A 14,845-nucleotide genomic window follows, 5' to 3' on the forward strand; every position below is an offset into this window, starting at 1 on the left:
TTTTGTAACATGGTTACCATGGAAACAAAGGCGGGCGCTTCCGTCAAATCATCCAATGAGGGGCGGTTATTTATTGACCCTATGTTTGATTGGCTGCGGAGGACTTCCTAGGATCTACTCGGCTGCCGCCCGTGAGCCCGCGATTTACAAAAGCTACCGCTGGAAAAAGTGACACAGTTTACAACAAACCTTCTGTTTTCCCCTCCCTAACCTGCTGGTATGTTGTCAGAGTGGTGCGAATGACTCGGTAACGTAATCCCGGACTAAAAGTCGTTGAAATTGCCCCGGCAACACTATAATTTACGGAGCAAACAGCGCGCGACTAAGCAGGTTTTGTTTGTAGCGGGGGTAACGTTTACGCTAGCAGGCGGCTAACACCAGTTAGCCGGAAATAGGAAGCGTTAGTTACCTTGTCAACAAGCGTCAACAGAAACTGCTGTTCCCTTGTCAAAGACAGACCGCACGGTTTCTTTCTCCGACCTGTGGTGAGAGTTGTTTCCCCTCGTAATCTTCAAATCGCATGCCAAGAACCGATAAACTAATGTTACCATGTTATTCTGAATAAAACATTGTGTCTCTTCACGTCAGATGAACACGCTCTAATCTGCGCACGCATTCAATAGTGAACATGCACTATTGTTACAATGCTGCAACCCACTAATCCTCTCTAAAGAATTGTCTATACAACCCACAGCCATGTCGCTGTCGATCGAAGCTCATATTGCGGGGAGCCAGAGCGACAGAGTCAAAGGAGACACTATTTGTGTGGTGCCCGACCTCGACTGTGATCTCCTGGAGGAGGACATGGACCTCAACAAGTCCTACCCATGTACTCGGAGACCGTTGTACAAGAAGAGCCTGTTGGAGCTGCAGCGTCGCTACTACGATCCTGGCTCCTTGAGCGGTGAGAGTAACACACCTGGTTGTGATGGAGAGTAGAGCTGACACGATTAAACTGTCAACATACAAATAATCCACTCTGAAGTCTAAATTATTAATGGCTGGCTTCTTTTGATGAAAGTGAGATGACTGATGACCATATTTTATCCGTTATTTTTATATTCATAATTCTTAGGTCTGTCATCGATTCTTCTTTTTTCCCCCCTTTTCCCAGGTGGATTTTCCGATATTTGCACGTCTGTAGGGCCAAGAAATCTGAAAATTCCCAGTTTAATTTGTGGCTCCAAAGTCTCTGCTGTTTCCTTGCCGCATCCGTCCACTGTGCTGGATAAAGAGGAAAGCTTGTTTCGTCAGCTGATCTCTGAGGACTTTGGGCTCTCTGGATCTGCGTCCACCCTCAACCCAAACAAAGCTTTTCTTACAATCGACCATAAAAGCAGAGAGGTACTGTTTGTCCACTTAAGGGTTTTCTATGGGGGACAACAACTATTGAAACTGGTCCAGCATTAAGGCATAATTTCAGACACTGTCACTTTGGTATTATATAAGTAAGCTGCTTCCCTCTGCAGCGCTCTCACTCAATACTGAATCAATTTCAGAAATTGCTGCCTGTGTTAGTCAGTTAAACACAGAAAATGGGTTTAATATCCTTCTCGAAAAATATCTAAAGTTGCACTTTTAATGAGAGCAGTTTTGACTGAGCAGAATTGGTCGTACATTATTGCCACTAAGCTTGTACTGTAAATGTGCTTCTTATCTCACTTTTTCAGATCGTGTCTGCAAACGAACAGGCCTGCAAGCTGTTAGAGTGCACCCGCAATGAGGTTATTGGAAAAAAGCTGCTTTCCATCTTGAAGAAAACCAGTCAGGTCCTGGAAGAAGCATTGGAAGAAGATATTCCCCTGACGGATGGAACCGTTGTGGCTGTGTCTGGAAAAGTGGTATGAAAAATGCTGACTAACCTCCACCAAACGTTCAAATAAAAGATTTGTTCGTTGTGTTTTTTTAAAGTTCCCCTCTTTCTGTAGATGGATGTTGTGACATCAGCTGGAGAGTTGACAGTGTCAGTGTGTACGCAAAGATGCTCACAAAACGAAGAGCACTGGCTCGTCATGATGGAAGTTGTGGAAAGGGTTTCAGCCTTTCTGTCTTTTACACAAGACGTAAGTATTTCATCACTTAACAGCCGTGGCAGTGTGATTTTATCTTTTTCTTTTCTTTTATGAGAATGCCTTCTTTCTTCAATTACCTATTTATTAAAACACTATTCTTTCTAGGGTAATATCCTAACCTGTGACTTGGCGTTTAGTCATCTCCATGGATACCAACATCCCGACGAGTTAAAAGGGGTGTCTGTGAAGGAGCTAATACCCTCCTTACAAATCCCCCTCCACAGTAATGCATTGCCCAAAGTAAGCACACTTCACAACCAAAACTGTCCCACTCAGCTAAAGAATGGCCTCCTCTCTTAAGCTTTGCTTCACATGCCTATTTACCAATATACTTCTTGGACAGAAAACTTTTGAACTTCAGTACTTGTCTAAGTCTGTCGTCTTTGCATTTCTTTCCTTCTTTCAGATGCTGCGGATTCAGAGAGTTTGTGGTAAAAGCAGAGGGGGTGCATCAGTCCCACTGTGTGTCAAACTTAAGGGGGCAGTAGTATGTGGGGGGAACCAACGTCACAACAGTGGGACTGGTTGCACCTGGGCAACAGGTAGTCTTGAACAATCCGACGCAGAGGAAAACCAGCAGAGCGGTCGGCCCGACTCCTCTGTGTGCAAGTCAAACGGCTTAAACCCTGACGAACCATGCCCTGGTAAGGTATTTTTTTAATATTATATATGCTATGTCAAGGAGGGATTAATAAAGTCACTATTATTTTGGAGAAACTGATGCATTATCCGTCTGTTAGGCTGCCCAAACACTGAACACCTTGCAGAACACACTCCTGTGTCTTTCATAATAGGAAAAATACACACAACATACATAAACATAACCTTGCGCTAAAGGCAATGAAGACCCTGTTTTCTTTGCCAATATAAATGGTTCATTTTAAAGTAATAAAACCCTTTTTTTCTGTTGATCATTCACTCATGAAAACATCATAATTCGGTTTATGTGAATAAATCCCCCATAATCCTAAACCTTGTTCCTTAAAGGGGTTGAGGACGTTCCTCTCGAGCTAAATAAACCATTTGGAAATAAAAACCTTGGATTGGAAAGCTGCACTGACACAAAGCCAAAGCTGGGGTGGTTTTGTTAGCTCATGAAATATTAACCTTTGTGATTTTTGGAACTTTTCGCTAAAGACCTATTTGGTAGAAATGGATCTTTTGAACCTCCTCTTTTGAACCTAACAATGATTCCAAACTCTTAAATGTTTTATTAATATGATAGACGGAGTGAAATTCAGTAGCTGTTCTGTCGGCGGAGTCAAAATAAAATACCTTTTCATGAATACCCCCACAACAAACAATGTTTAATTATGCACCTCAATATATGTTCGTCATCTTGCACTATCATGTAATAACCAATCTTCTTTTGCAATGTGTGTCTGGCCCCTTGCAGGAGTGAAAGGGGGTAGCACTGTCCTCTCCCCCAGGCCTGAACTGGAGTACTCTGGAGCAGTGTGGGTGTTTGCTCCTCTGAGCGGTCTCCTCCTGCTCCGCCCTGACGGCTCCATCTGCCACATCCACAACCGCCTGGCCCTCAGTCTGTTTGGCTACGACCAGGACGAGCTCCTGTCAAAGGTCAGCCGAGACGGCCGGCTGAAGCAGGTTGTTTTTCCATCGACGGCCTTTGCCGACTCTCACTTCTGCCTCACTGCTTGGTCCCCGACAGAGTGTCACTTTCCTGATGCCTGGTTTCTACGGATGGATGTCTGACACGGAGAAAAAGGCCGGCCCCTTCTCTGACTCTCAAGCAGAGGTGGATAAAAGTAGAGCCTCATTCAAAATGTCAGAGAAATACGGTGAGCGTTGTATGCAATTGTGACGTGTGTACCAGATGGGAGTCTTTTCACAACCCATTTGAAGTGATGTGTCTGAGTGAAGTTGGGGGGGCACAGTGTCAAACCTCCAAAACAATGGCACAAAGAAATAAATAAATGTGTCATATCTGTGTAAACAGGCCCTTTTACCATACACACCTCACAAAGGTATCGATTAATATCAGTTCTGCTGCTTTGCTGTTATACTATTCATTTGTTTCTGTTGTGGACATCTATTCTAACGAGTCAATCAGTCCTATTTGTTTAAAGTGTGTTGTGTAATATTTACCTTCAATCCGTAGACCCGTCCTCACTGGTGGCTGGTCATATGTCCATGGTGCATCAGGCTGTTCTGGGAAAAATGTCCACAGGGAGAGGCCGAATCTTCACTGGAACCAGCAGCCGGCTGGAGAAACCGGGCAGCGCTTTATCGACACTCGCTCCTCCTACTGTCACCTCCACAAGAGTAGTCATGTAAGCAGCAACCCCTGTGTCCTTTTCATCAACTGTGAGTTTTCAGAAGGCTTGCAAACTCCTTGATTGTGAAGTTGGTTATATACAAGCAGGAATTAAGTGACCACGTTTTTGTGTGTTTTTCACTGTCAACAGTTATGTTGATTTAGTATAGCAGTTAGAAGAAGTTGAGTGAGCGGTACATGTATCTTCACTCTCATAGGAGGGAAAATAAGTCATTAGGGACTTTTAGTGGAGGTTAATATTCTCTACTAACACACGTCTGATCACAAAATTAGTTTTGAAAGCTATATAGTACAAGATGCCTTTTTATAGCATGATCACTACATTGTTAGTTGATCCTAACTGGCATTAAAATCCAGCTCATCTTTCCTCAGGGCTGATGACACTACGGAGCTGTTGGAGGAGGCCGCCCAGGTGGCTCTCTGCACCGGCCAGCTGGACGCTGCTGACACCACTGAGGCTCTCCTCAAGACATTTGCCTTGGTGGAACCTCCAGAAGATGAGACGTACTGCCTGGTGGCCACTGGTCCACCACGCCGTAACCAGCAGTTAGGCGATGAAGTTCATAAAAGCAATCTACCTGCCGTCAGGGTTATCTCAGGTATGAGGCGACTTGTAGTTTCAGTTCATGTAGTCAATCCTTGAAACCTCAACACTAAACTGAGCTATATATTGGAAGTGGTACTGAAACTGTCACCTCAAACAAAATGCACACAAGTTATGTGTTAAGATTTAATGTTTACAGTAAACAAAGGCATTCTTTTAAAACTTTTTTAGACACTGCCACTCAGAACGGATATGCTGTTGGCAGGCAGGGTGAGACCACTCCTGACAGAGGCAAAGCCCCTTGCTCATGTGCCTCCGTCCTCCAAGACTCCAGCTTTGAGGTCATCTCACTGGGGAGCAGGTGGGTAGAATCACATGTTGCAATTCAGTGTCTCAAGAGACCATTCGTTTACATTCTGGCACCAAAATATGTTACTGGCTTTGACTTTATTTGCATGAAAACACCAAATCACACAAGTAATTGCTTAGACAGCCAATCTGTTATTTCCATTACCGAGGGTACACAAAAATAAATTGACACTGCAATCACTGCAGAGATGTAATCTATTTTATTTCAGTGCCTTCAAATTGCTTAGGCTGACTACTTGTGGCTGGACATTTTGCTCAAATGTAGTTGTATTATTTTTCATAGCTAATGATTCTAACCTCCTGTGACAACCTCATTGTAATAACACAGCCCCTATTTGGACTGAGTAGCCTTTCGCGTGCATCACTTAGATATGCAGGTAGTAGCCTCAGAGTTCTTAGGGACTCGAATGTGGTGCTGCACTAAACGTCGTAAATGCAAGCTTGATTTGTTTTTGTCTTTGAAAGATTTACCATTCGACCTCTTGCCATCAGTTGTTCTTCTTGGTCCTCGGTTTATTGAAACTCAATTCCCCAGGTCGTCGTCTGGCTTCTGTGAAAGGTTTGCCGGCAATGGTGGTTCTGATCCAGGCCTGGCAGAGCATTCTTGCTCAGCACACGTGGTGCACTCAGCCAGCTGTTTCCTGGACATTAACAGCGATGGTGATGTGGTGACCCGGGCCCTAGCCGACCTAGATCTGAGCCGCAGCATAGAGGTTCTCAGTGGCAGAGGAGGCAACGACGACAACCAGCGCTCCATGACGTCCTGCGACACCGCTGAGCTGCTGCGTACGCCCTCCACGTGCGTAGTTGGGTCTGACCAGGAAGCTGGGAGTGGGAACGCCGGTGTGGAGGCCAGAAGCTCAAGGGAAGAGCCAGTGGAAAAGAACCAGTGCGACCAGGATCAGTGGGCCGCGCTTTCTTCCATCCAAAAAGAAAAGAGCCGAGAGTTCTGCATGGCAGAGAACGGCGGGATTCAGTCAATGACGGACATTCCTGCCACGTCTACTCCTAAGAAACGGAAGGCGAATGGACAAAACCCATCCGCAGACTCTACAGAGATACAGGAGGGCCGCTACGAAGGAAGCGCCTACCACAGAGACGGCACCAGAGTAGGTTGGTACTGCCGCTACTGTTGTTCTTTCCTCCAAAATTCTACACACGGTGTTATGAAAAAGACAATATTTAAACAGTACATTATTGTTCTCTCCAGATGTGCAGTGCGATGTGTGCAGGATTAACCGGCCTGATGGCACCGCCGTGATCTGTGTGTGGATGAGTAGGCCAGGCCTGCAGGGGGCAATGCTGCATACAGGTCGGCCATTGCACAACCAGTCCGACGGCAGTTTAGGAGAGGTTGGTGGGAGTAAATAGTTAAATATATATATATTGTGATACTGAGTTGCTATGGCAGTTTGTATGTTTTATCACTCTGTGAAATTAGTTGTTTTGCCTTCAAGTTGTCATCCTGTACTCTTCTGGTCCTTTAGAGGATTGGTGACGCCAGTCACGGGGAGGTATTACGCTCCACCATGGATCTCGAGCAGTCTCGAGCCTGTGACGGACAGTTTGAAGAAGACTACCAGCCTATCAAAGCTGTGGGCAGAGGAGCCTTTGGTTTTGTCTGGAAAGCGATAAGGCGCTCTGATGGAACAGATGTAAGAAAATAATTCTGTTATTGCAGAAACGTATCACATTCTTCTTGTATATACGACATGCAGTGATTTCTTTTTCAGAAATATTGACCATAATGTAACTTTATAGTAAACTAAGATGGATCACATGATTTGAAAAGGTGATATGATTGTTGTGACAGTGGTTTATTTTTAATTTGCAGGTGATAGTGAAGTTCATTAAGAAGGCCAGGATAATAAAGGACTGCTGGGTAGATGATCCCATGCTGGGACAAGTCAGCCAGGAGATTGCCATACTGACAAGAGTACAGCACCACAACATAGTCAAGGTACCCTGGCATGAAGCCTTTAAGCCTTTTTAACCTTCAATTGCAATGCTTAATCGTTTAGCTCATGCTATACTGTGTGTGCCACCAGGTGCTGGAGGTGTTTGAGAATGGGAGTTACTTCCAGATGGTGATGGAGAAAAATGGAGATGACTTGGACCTGTTTGAGTTCATAGACATGCAGCCAAGGCTGGATGAGCCCTTAGCCAGCTACATCTATAGACAGGTACGTACATGTAAGCGGAGCACTGGCTCTGAATTAAGAAGCGTTCATTCAACTAAACTAGAGGTTAATGTCTCTTCCCAGCTGGTGGCCGCTGTCTTCTATTTGAGGACTAAAAACATCCTTCACAGGGACATAAAAGACGAGAACATCATCATTGACAAAAGTTTCCACATTCGACTGATCGACTTTGGCTCTGCTGCCATGATGGCTCCCAAGAAGCTCTTTTACAATTTCTGCGGCACATTGGAGTACTGTTCCCCGGAAGTGCTTCGGGGAAATCCGTACGTACATAACAGCCGACCACAACCAGGGATATTTGTTCCAACAAATGTGACCTTTCATGTTGCTTTTATCAACGGTTTAGTTTAAAACGGCGTGTTTGTGATTGTGCCGGCATCTAAAAGCATGAAAACAGAATCTAGGTCAAAGCACAGAATAACATTAATGACTCCTTAACCTTTACAATGTACAATTAAAGCATATGGAGCTTTAAGCGCATACCAATTGTAAAGTAACAGACACACGACAAGTGTACACAGGCACTAAATCCACCGGGCCATTAACGGGGGTCGTGTTTTCCATTTTGCCACGCTTGTTTTCATATTTGTTTTGTGTGTCCTTGGTTGTAGCTATGAGGGTCCAGAGCTGGAGATGTGGTCTCTTGGTGTGTTGCTGTACACTCTGCTATTTAGTGAGAACCCTTTCTGTGGCGTTGATGAGATCCTGGACGCCAAACTCAAGCTCCCGTTCCGCGTCTCTCCAGGTACACTGCTGTTCTCCCGTGGTGCTGTGGTTTTCACTTTAAAACCTTATAACGGTGTATTAGGGCAACTGTAGGCAAAGACAAGTATGATAACTACCTAGCCACCAAAACAACGTATTAGGCAAATTAAAGATTTAGTAAGATGATAGAGAACAAAGTTTAAGCCAAAGGTAGAACTCACAAATTTAAATTTCACCGCGTTTGAAGTGAAGCAACGTGGTTCTTTCAGAAAAAGAAACAAAGACTATTTTTGTTTTCGTAACAATGGTGCTGCACACTACAGTCGCCCTAATATGTCCTCCTAGAAATGACCCTTTCAGTCTGTACAAACATTCTTCTTCCTCGCTGAAATGTCTCTGTGTTCCCTCTCAGAGGTGCATGCTGTGTTGAGCGGGCTGCTGCACCCTGATCCCGCTCAGAGAATGACTCTGGACCAGCTGCTGCTGCAGTCCTGGATCAGCCAGCCCATTTCACTGGCAGAGTACAGCTGGTCAGAGGTGGTCCCTCCCACTCAGATGTACTGTAAGTATTCTTTTACACTCAGAACGTGTTGAATCTGTTTTTCAAATTAAAGTCCGTCCCAGCTCACGCATACCTTCACTCATTGTAACAGACTCACCACAGCACCTGGAGCCCAGTCCCAAGGCTTTCATCGAGCAGCGCTTGTTCCCAGATGAACATGACGAGACTCTTCCTGATGATGACGATGAAGAAGATGATTGTCTGTCAATGGTGGCCTTGGAAACAGAGTTTCAGAAATATCTCCATGAGGATTAAAGAGTGATTTTTTTTTTTTTGTATCCAACCAGCCACCCAACATTTAATGTGCAGCAGTACTCAGAGGCCGAGGTGCAAAGTAAGAAAAGGCCACCTTGTCTTAGTCCAAGAAACAAATCAAACCCCACTGACTGTTGTCAGGTGTCTTTCATGGCGTTTAGACAGCTTGCTAACAAGAGTGATGGATTAGTTGTCACGCCGTTCAAAATTTTTAAATATTTTTTTAATATTATGCATTTTATTTATTCTGTCGATTTATTAATTTAATGAAAATCTGATCTGATCTAGCTTTGACATCAAAACTAGGAAGTGAGCACAACCTTTGTTGTTTACCTCAGAGGAAACCACATAGACTTTAGTTTGATTGACACTAAAGGGAATTGTTTTATCATTTATTTTGTGTATGATTTTAATCTTGAGTGTTTTAATTAAAAATTGTAAGTATTTACATTTTATTTATTTTACTAGACAGAAATAAATATTTCACTGACTATGTTTGACTTCTCTTTTTATTATGAAGGAATTGTCTGTTAATCAAAACTGGCAAATTTGTCATAGCTAAATCTGTCAATTATTTAATTGCAGGACATTTAAAAAATGTACATTGCCGTTTCTATCATTGTAATGTATCAGAAACGTTGGCAGCTGCTGCTTGGTGTGACTGATTTGAACCACAGATATCAAAAATAAAAGGAAATCTGTGAAAAAAAACTTGTACAAATATTGTACTCAATTGATTTTGCTCAATTTAATTCTGTTAACCAGTAATAGTCCACTTGTCTTATGATATAATATATACTCTTTCGACCGATCAGTAACATTTAGTGTTCATCTAAAGAAATGTCGATGAAATATCAGATTTATGGTGCGCTCAATTGTCAAATGCACCTAGCGGAACCTTTTATCCCCCATCCTCCGTTTAAACTGAACGACGGACGTATATAAACGACGGACAGGCATGGGTACCCGAGTTGCTGCACGTCAGGTACATCTCAATTTAATAAAGTAGTATTTCGCCAGCTTCTACATAACGTCATTACATCGTACGTATGCGTGACCCGCGAACTTGTTTTAAAAGTCGAGAAAACAACTGTCAGCCCAAATACTTTGGTATTTGTAACCTTCATGTATGCTAACGTATGCTAACAACAACTTAGCTCTTCTACGAACTCCAGTTGTGTGATTAACCTTCCACCATAACAGCGGCCATCGTCCTGTCTCGACTGTTTACCACAGCTCGTGTTTGTGTTGTATGAGATATTTATGTTGTATTTATTCACACAGGTCCTTCGCTGGACCGTAATGAAAGCCGCCGTGTTCAGTCCACTGCGGTGCGGGACGTGTCCCCTCCAGCCTCTACGCACCGGGTGCAGATCGCTCTGTTCCAGCCAGAATACGAACAGAGCATCTCATCAAAGCCATGGACTCCGTCTTCAGCCGGGGGACCCGGAGCTGTCCCTCCTCTCCCTGCTGGATATGGGATTCACAGACTCCCAGGCTCAGCGGATCTACAAAGACACGTCCAAACTCCGAGGAGGAAGCGCTGCTTGCAAACACGCTCTGTCAACCCTCACCGCTCTGTTCGTCTTGGGCCTCAATCCTTCCAGTGTGCTGAAGCTGCTGGAGAAATGTCCCGAGCTCTACACGGTGAGGGAGTCACTGCTTCAGCAGCGCATTGGCAACTTGCGGAAATTAGGTTTAGTTGAAGGTGAGTTGATGATCTTTCTGCGTTGCTGCAGATGGATTTACTTCATGTTAATGGGTGTTTTATGATGATGATCAAACCAGTCGTTTTCCTTCCATCCCTCATTTAGGCAGTCTTCAGAGGGTGGTGTCCCACTTCCCCCAGATCCTCACCGTGCCCGTGAAGACGGTAAAAAGCATGGCGATGTTCCTCAGAGAGAAGTGCCTGTTCACCGTCCAGCAGGTCACAGACATCCTCAGAGACACTCCTGCCGTAGTGCTGGAAAACACAGATCAGCTGGAGTACAAGTTTCAGGTTGGCATTATAGTTCATTCACCGATTCTAGGGGTACACTGGATTATAATCTGAGATAATTATTAGTTGTGTCCTGAATATTAGCCTGAAATCAATAGTTTTCTAGAAAACAAGGAGCGGATCACATTGTGTTGTGGAATATAATGGCAGACTGCAGATTTATTGACTTGATTAAACATCACAACATAGTTGACAGTTCACTAATAAGATGCAACACGCACTATTTACCTTTCCACTTGGTGTTGAACAGGTTTGCTCTTACAAGAAATGATGAGAGCTGTTTCTGTAGCTGCTTCTTTGACATCCACAACGTGATTACCTTTTTCTTTCCCCCAGATGGGAGCAACCCATACATTTCCTTGCAATATGGGACACCGATGTCAATCAGAACCAAGCGTTTCAGTATGCATGCTGACTTTTTTCAGTGGGAAAACTAGACGCTGTTTTAGCGCTCCCTCTGGTGGCCGACGTTCAGAGCCGTCTGCTCATTCCGAAGTGATGATTTTTGTAACCGCATGTACGCTTCATCTCTCCACAGTACGTCTACTTCCGGATGGGGGTCAAACAGGCGGAGATGGTGAAGTCCAGGTTGTTTCGTTACACCCTGGACGAGGTGCGCAGTCGGCACAGTTTTATGGAGCGCAGGGGTCTGTATCAGACTCCAGACAAGAAGGGCCAGACGATCATCATCAACCCCAAACTGGACAGCATCCTCAACGTTGACCAGGACACCTTCCTCACGGATGTCGCCAAAGCGTCAGCCGAGGAATATGAAGTGTTTAGGAGACTGCTGGCGAGAGAATGGCAGGAAGAAGAGCGGCTGCATGGGACCGTTGAAGCCGATAGTGACGACGACGATGATGAGGTAGAGGAGGATGAAGAGGATGAGGAGACCAGAGGGAAAGGCGGATACAGGAAGAAGAGAAAATGACAGAGCACTGTGGGAGGGACTGAGAGAACTACAGGACATTGTATGAAAATGTATGGTGGCGAGGTAATAAACAAACTTTGTCAAACTCAAGTTTGTCATTAAGTTCTTTTCGATTTTTTCAAATAAAAACAACGTGCTAGTTCTCTTTTGTACCTTCCAATTCTAGTGCTTAAGATATAGTGACGCAGGCTGATAGATGAGGACATTTCCTCCCTTAAATTATTCCTTGATGAACCCTACACGCTTATCTCAAAAAATGTGAATCTTTCGATCGTTTTCATATAGAAAGTTTTGAAAGGACTCGAAGCGGCAGCTCGTAGTCAGGAAAACACTGAAGTGGCAGCATGAGCGATTGCTATAGGAGAAGGATAACCCCACCCCGTTGCTATGTGACTGCCGAATGGCTGAAGCTTTCTCCATCCCTACGTCATTTGTATGTCAACAAAGTACATCAGATACGGTCAGCAGGGGAGACGAGTCGACCAAGCCATCCATTGATTTTTAGAAGGGCAAAGCCTAATAGACAAAAAACAAAAGGTTTTTCTTTACCGGACACAAGGTAAGAATCGATAATAGGTGTGTCTGTGCAAAGTTTGAACGGAAAAAGCGGTTGTTTTTTGTCGGTATTTCAAGCCTCCGTGAGGTGGCAGAGGCCATATTCTTTTTTTATTTTAATATTTTATGCTGATGTCCCATGTGTAGGGAAATGTATGTCTGATATAATTCAAAATATTGTTCCAAACAAACAGGCCAACTGTAATAATAAAAAAGTTGTAGTATTATGTTAAAAGTATATCTTGAAATGTTTTATGTTACACTGAGTTCATTATTTACAAATTTGCATTGTCATAGATTTGCAACATACTGAGACAATCGTTGACAGTCATCGGTTGCATATTTGAATATTCGGCCCCTCATTTCCCTAGTCCTTCGGCCTATGAATAACCTAGAGGTTCACTCTAAAAGTTCTATCAACATGGTTCAGCCTGCAACCCTGAGATCTAGAATCTAAAGTATGTTTCGATAAACACCCCTCAAGCGCCTTGCTGCTTATCTGTGTGCATTTACGTGCTTGCATTTGGAAGGTGGTTCCTCTGTTGATACAAGTGTGTGGTCTCCCCATTAACAGGACGCTGCTGGAGGAAGTGGTCAACACACCCTTAAGAAAAACACACCTCACCCTGAGCATCTGGAGTGACAAAATGGCGTCATCGACGTCCATCGCCAACCTCACGCAGGAGTGGCAGGAGAGCCTGCTGAGGTGGCACCTCAGTTACTTTCTAATCCCGACCACGGTCATCACTCTGGCCACCTTGCTGGCCAACCCGGTTCTCCTGGCGTGCATCTTCCTGTCCCGTGCCCTGCGCCAGGAGACACGCTACCTGCTGTTGGCCAACACCCTGGCGGCAGACACGCTCTTCCTCCTCCTCAATCTGGCCACGGTGATCTGCAACGCGGCGTGGGTTCAAATGCCGGAGCTGGTCTGCGAGCTGATCACAGCCGCCACCGTCGCCCTCTACACCTGTGTCATCTTCACCATCACCCTCATGGTGGTCGACACCTACGCTGCGGTCCGCTGGCCTCTGCGCTACCATAACCTTCTTTCACCTGGCCGCACCCACTGCATACTGCTGGGCGTTTGGCTGCTGGCGGCCATTTACCCCCTCAGCCTGATGATCATTACGGAGGTGGAGAGGGAAAATCCGCGTGAGACGTTGGCTGTGTGTCTGGTCCTCATCTCCCTTGGCTTCCTTCAGGTCAAAAACATAGGGGCGATCAACATCCACTTCTTCGTGGCCGCTCTCTTTTGTGCCGTGGTCATTTCTTTCTGCTACATTCGTCTCTACATGGTGACGAGGACTCAGGGCATCTGGCGGAGCCGCTTCTCCAGGGCCCGGGTCACTCTGCTGGTCCACGGGGTTCTCCTGCTGCTCTACTTTTCCCCCGGCGTTGTCTTCATCCTGGAGCTCTCCCTGTTCCAAAAGACCAACATCAGTCTGGATCTACGCGTGTGGATCTGCACGGTCAACATGTGTGTTTTCATGTTGCTGCCCAGGGCGTTGGCGCCATACCTGTACGGGCTGAGGTACAGAGAGATCTCTGACTCTCTAATGCAGCGGCTGCACCAGAACAAGAGACTCAGCGAGCTCACGGTTTCATGAGGAAACTCGCGATCCCTCCATCACTCAAACGTCTGCAGAGGAATTTATATTGAAGATATTTTCACGTTTTTCTCGGACCCCTCCAAAAAAAACAAAGATGGAACTGGAAAGTCAGGAGAAGTAAACTCCCCCCCCCCCCCCCAAGTGCATCTGTTTTTAATTTGACTAGAAATAAAGAAGTTTATTTTTCCACATGAATGTGTTTATTTTAAATATACTGTTTGCTGGTGTTCTCCCCAAGAACATAAAGAAACACTCAAATACTTTGCTTTTCAAGTGTATGTCTCAATTTTTATTCCCATATTTTTACAGTAAAGTTGTACAACCAAAACATGTATTTATCATGATCCTTATATAATGTACTAGAATCCTTTATGACCACACCAAGCACTTAACTAACTGTTAAGTGCACGGCACTGTTTGAACTGGATGTCCATTAACAAATGACTGACTGGACAATTTAAGAGGAAAGAGAGGAGCCCCTTTGCTCTCTTACGAAGGTGTGTGTGTGTGTGTGTGTGTGTGTGTGTGTGTGTGTGTGTGTGTGTGTGTGTGTGTGTGTGTGTGTGTGTGTGTGTGTGTGTGTGTGTGTGATTAGCCAGACACGTGACTTTAGGGACTTTTCCCTGCATGTGCTGTGTAACAGGCCCAACAACCCAACGGCAGAGGGCCTCATCAGTCAGCGCACTGAACCGTGTGACCCGTGTTTGGTAACACGCCACTTGGCCTGAACATCTGCTCCCGTTGTT

The 14,845-nt window shown here is 44.9% G+C and overlaps 3 protein-coding genes across 5 annotated transcripts; all 3 read left to right on the top strand.

The window, feature by feature from the left end:
* Positions 1-27: 27 nt before the first annotated feature.
* On the top strand, positions 28-9,495 carry pask (PAS domain containing serine/threonine kinase). 3 transcript variants are annotated; one of them, XM_040171042.2, is made up of 21 exons: positions 28-217; positions 695-904; positions 1,115-1,344; positions 1,671-1,841; positions 1,929-2,063; positions 2,178-2,312; positions 2,479-2,716; positions 3,469-3,650; positions 3,742-3,871; positions 4,192-4,363; positions 4,741-4,967; positions 5,144-5,273; positions 5,817-6,394; positions 6,492-6,634; positions 6,769-6,936; positions 7,116-7,241; positions 7,330-7,464; positions 7,546-7,745; positions 8,094-8,227; positions 8,600-8,749; positions 8,841-9,495. In XM_040171042.2, the coding sequence occupies exons 2-21, from the start codon at positions 697-699 to the stop codon at positions 9,002-9,004; spliced, it is 3,756 nt and encodes a 1,251-aa protein (XP_040026976.2). In that variant the 5' UTR covers positions 28-217; positions 695-696; the 3' UTR covers positions 9,005-9,495. The 3 variants fall into 3 exon arrangements, with proteins under 3 accessions (XP_040026976.2, XP_040026977.2, XP_077955055.1); XM_040171043.2 differs by having other exon boundaries at positions 29-485; XM_078098929.1 differs by having other exon boundaries at positions 165-247.
* Positions 9,496-9,914: 419 nt separating this feature from the next.
* On the top strand, positions 9,915-12,024 carry mterf4 (mitochondrial transcription termination factor 4). Its single transcript, XM_040171047.2, has 4 exons — positions 9,915-9,989; positions 10,289-10,712; positions 10,819-11,003; positions 11,542-12,024. The coding sequence occupies exons 1-4, from the start codon at positions 9,963-9,965 to the stop codon at positions 11,932-11,934; spliced, it is 1,029 nt and encodes a 342-aa protein (XP_040026981.2). The 5' UTR covers positions 9,915-9,962; the 3' UTR covers positions 11,935-12,024.
* Positions 11,857-14,360, top strand: LOC144382909 (putative G-protein coupled receptor 148). Its single transcript, XM_040171046.2, has 2 exons — positions 11,857-11,997; positions 13,064-14,360. The coding sequence occupies exons 1-2, from the start codon at positions 11,987-11,989 to the stop codon at positions 14,094-14,096; spliced, it is 1,044 nt and encodes a 347-aa protein (XP_040026980.1). The 5' UTR covers positions 11,857-11,986; the 3' UTR covers positions 14,097-14,360.
* The last annotated feature ends 485 nt before the right edge of the window (positions 14,361-14,845 follow it).

The sequence above is a fragment of the Gasterosteus aculeatus genome, chromosome 3 (genome assembly GCF_964276395.1).
Source record: "Gasterosteus aculeatus chromosome 3, fGasAcu3.hap1.1, whole genome shotgun sequence".
NCBI lineage: Eukaryota > Metazoa > Chordata > Actinopteri > Perciformes > Gasterosteidae > Gasterosteus > Gasterosteus aculeatus.

Coding starts and splice junctions, on each gene's coding strand:
- pask (XM_040171042.2), top strand. CDS start 697: ATGTCGCTGTCGATCGAAGCTCATATTGCGGGGAGCCAGAGCGACAGA. Junction 6,395..6,491: donor CAGAGACGGCACCAGAGTAG/GTTGGTACTGCC, acceptor TGTTCTCTCCAG/ATGTGCAGTGCGATGTGTGC. Junction 8,228..8,599: donor CCCGTTCCGCGTCTCTCCAG/GTACACTGCTGT, acceptor GTTCCCTCTCAG/AGGTGCATGCTGTGTTGAGC.
- mterf4 (XM_040171047.2), top strand. CDS start 9,963: ATGGGTACCCGAGTTGCTGCACGTCAG. Junction 9,990..10,288: donor CCCGAGTTGCTGCACGTCAG/GTACATCTCAAT, acceptor TTATTCACACAG/GTCCTTCGCTGGACCGTAAT. Junction 10,713..10,818: donor GAAATTAGGTTTAGTTGAAG/GTGAGTTGATGA, acceptor TCCCTCATTTAG/GCAGTCTTCAGAGGGTGGTG.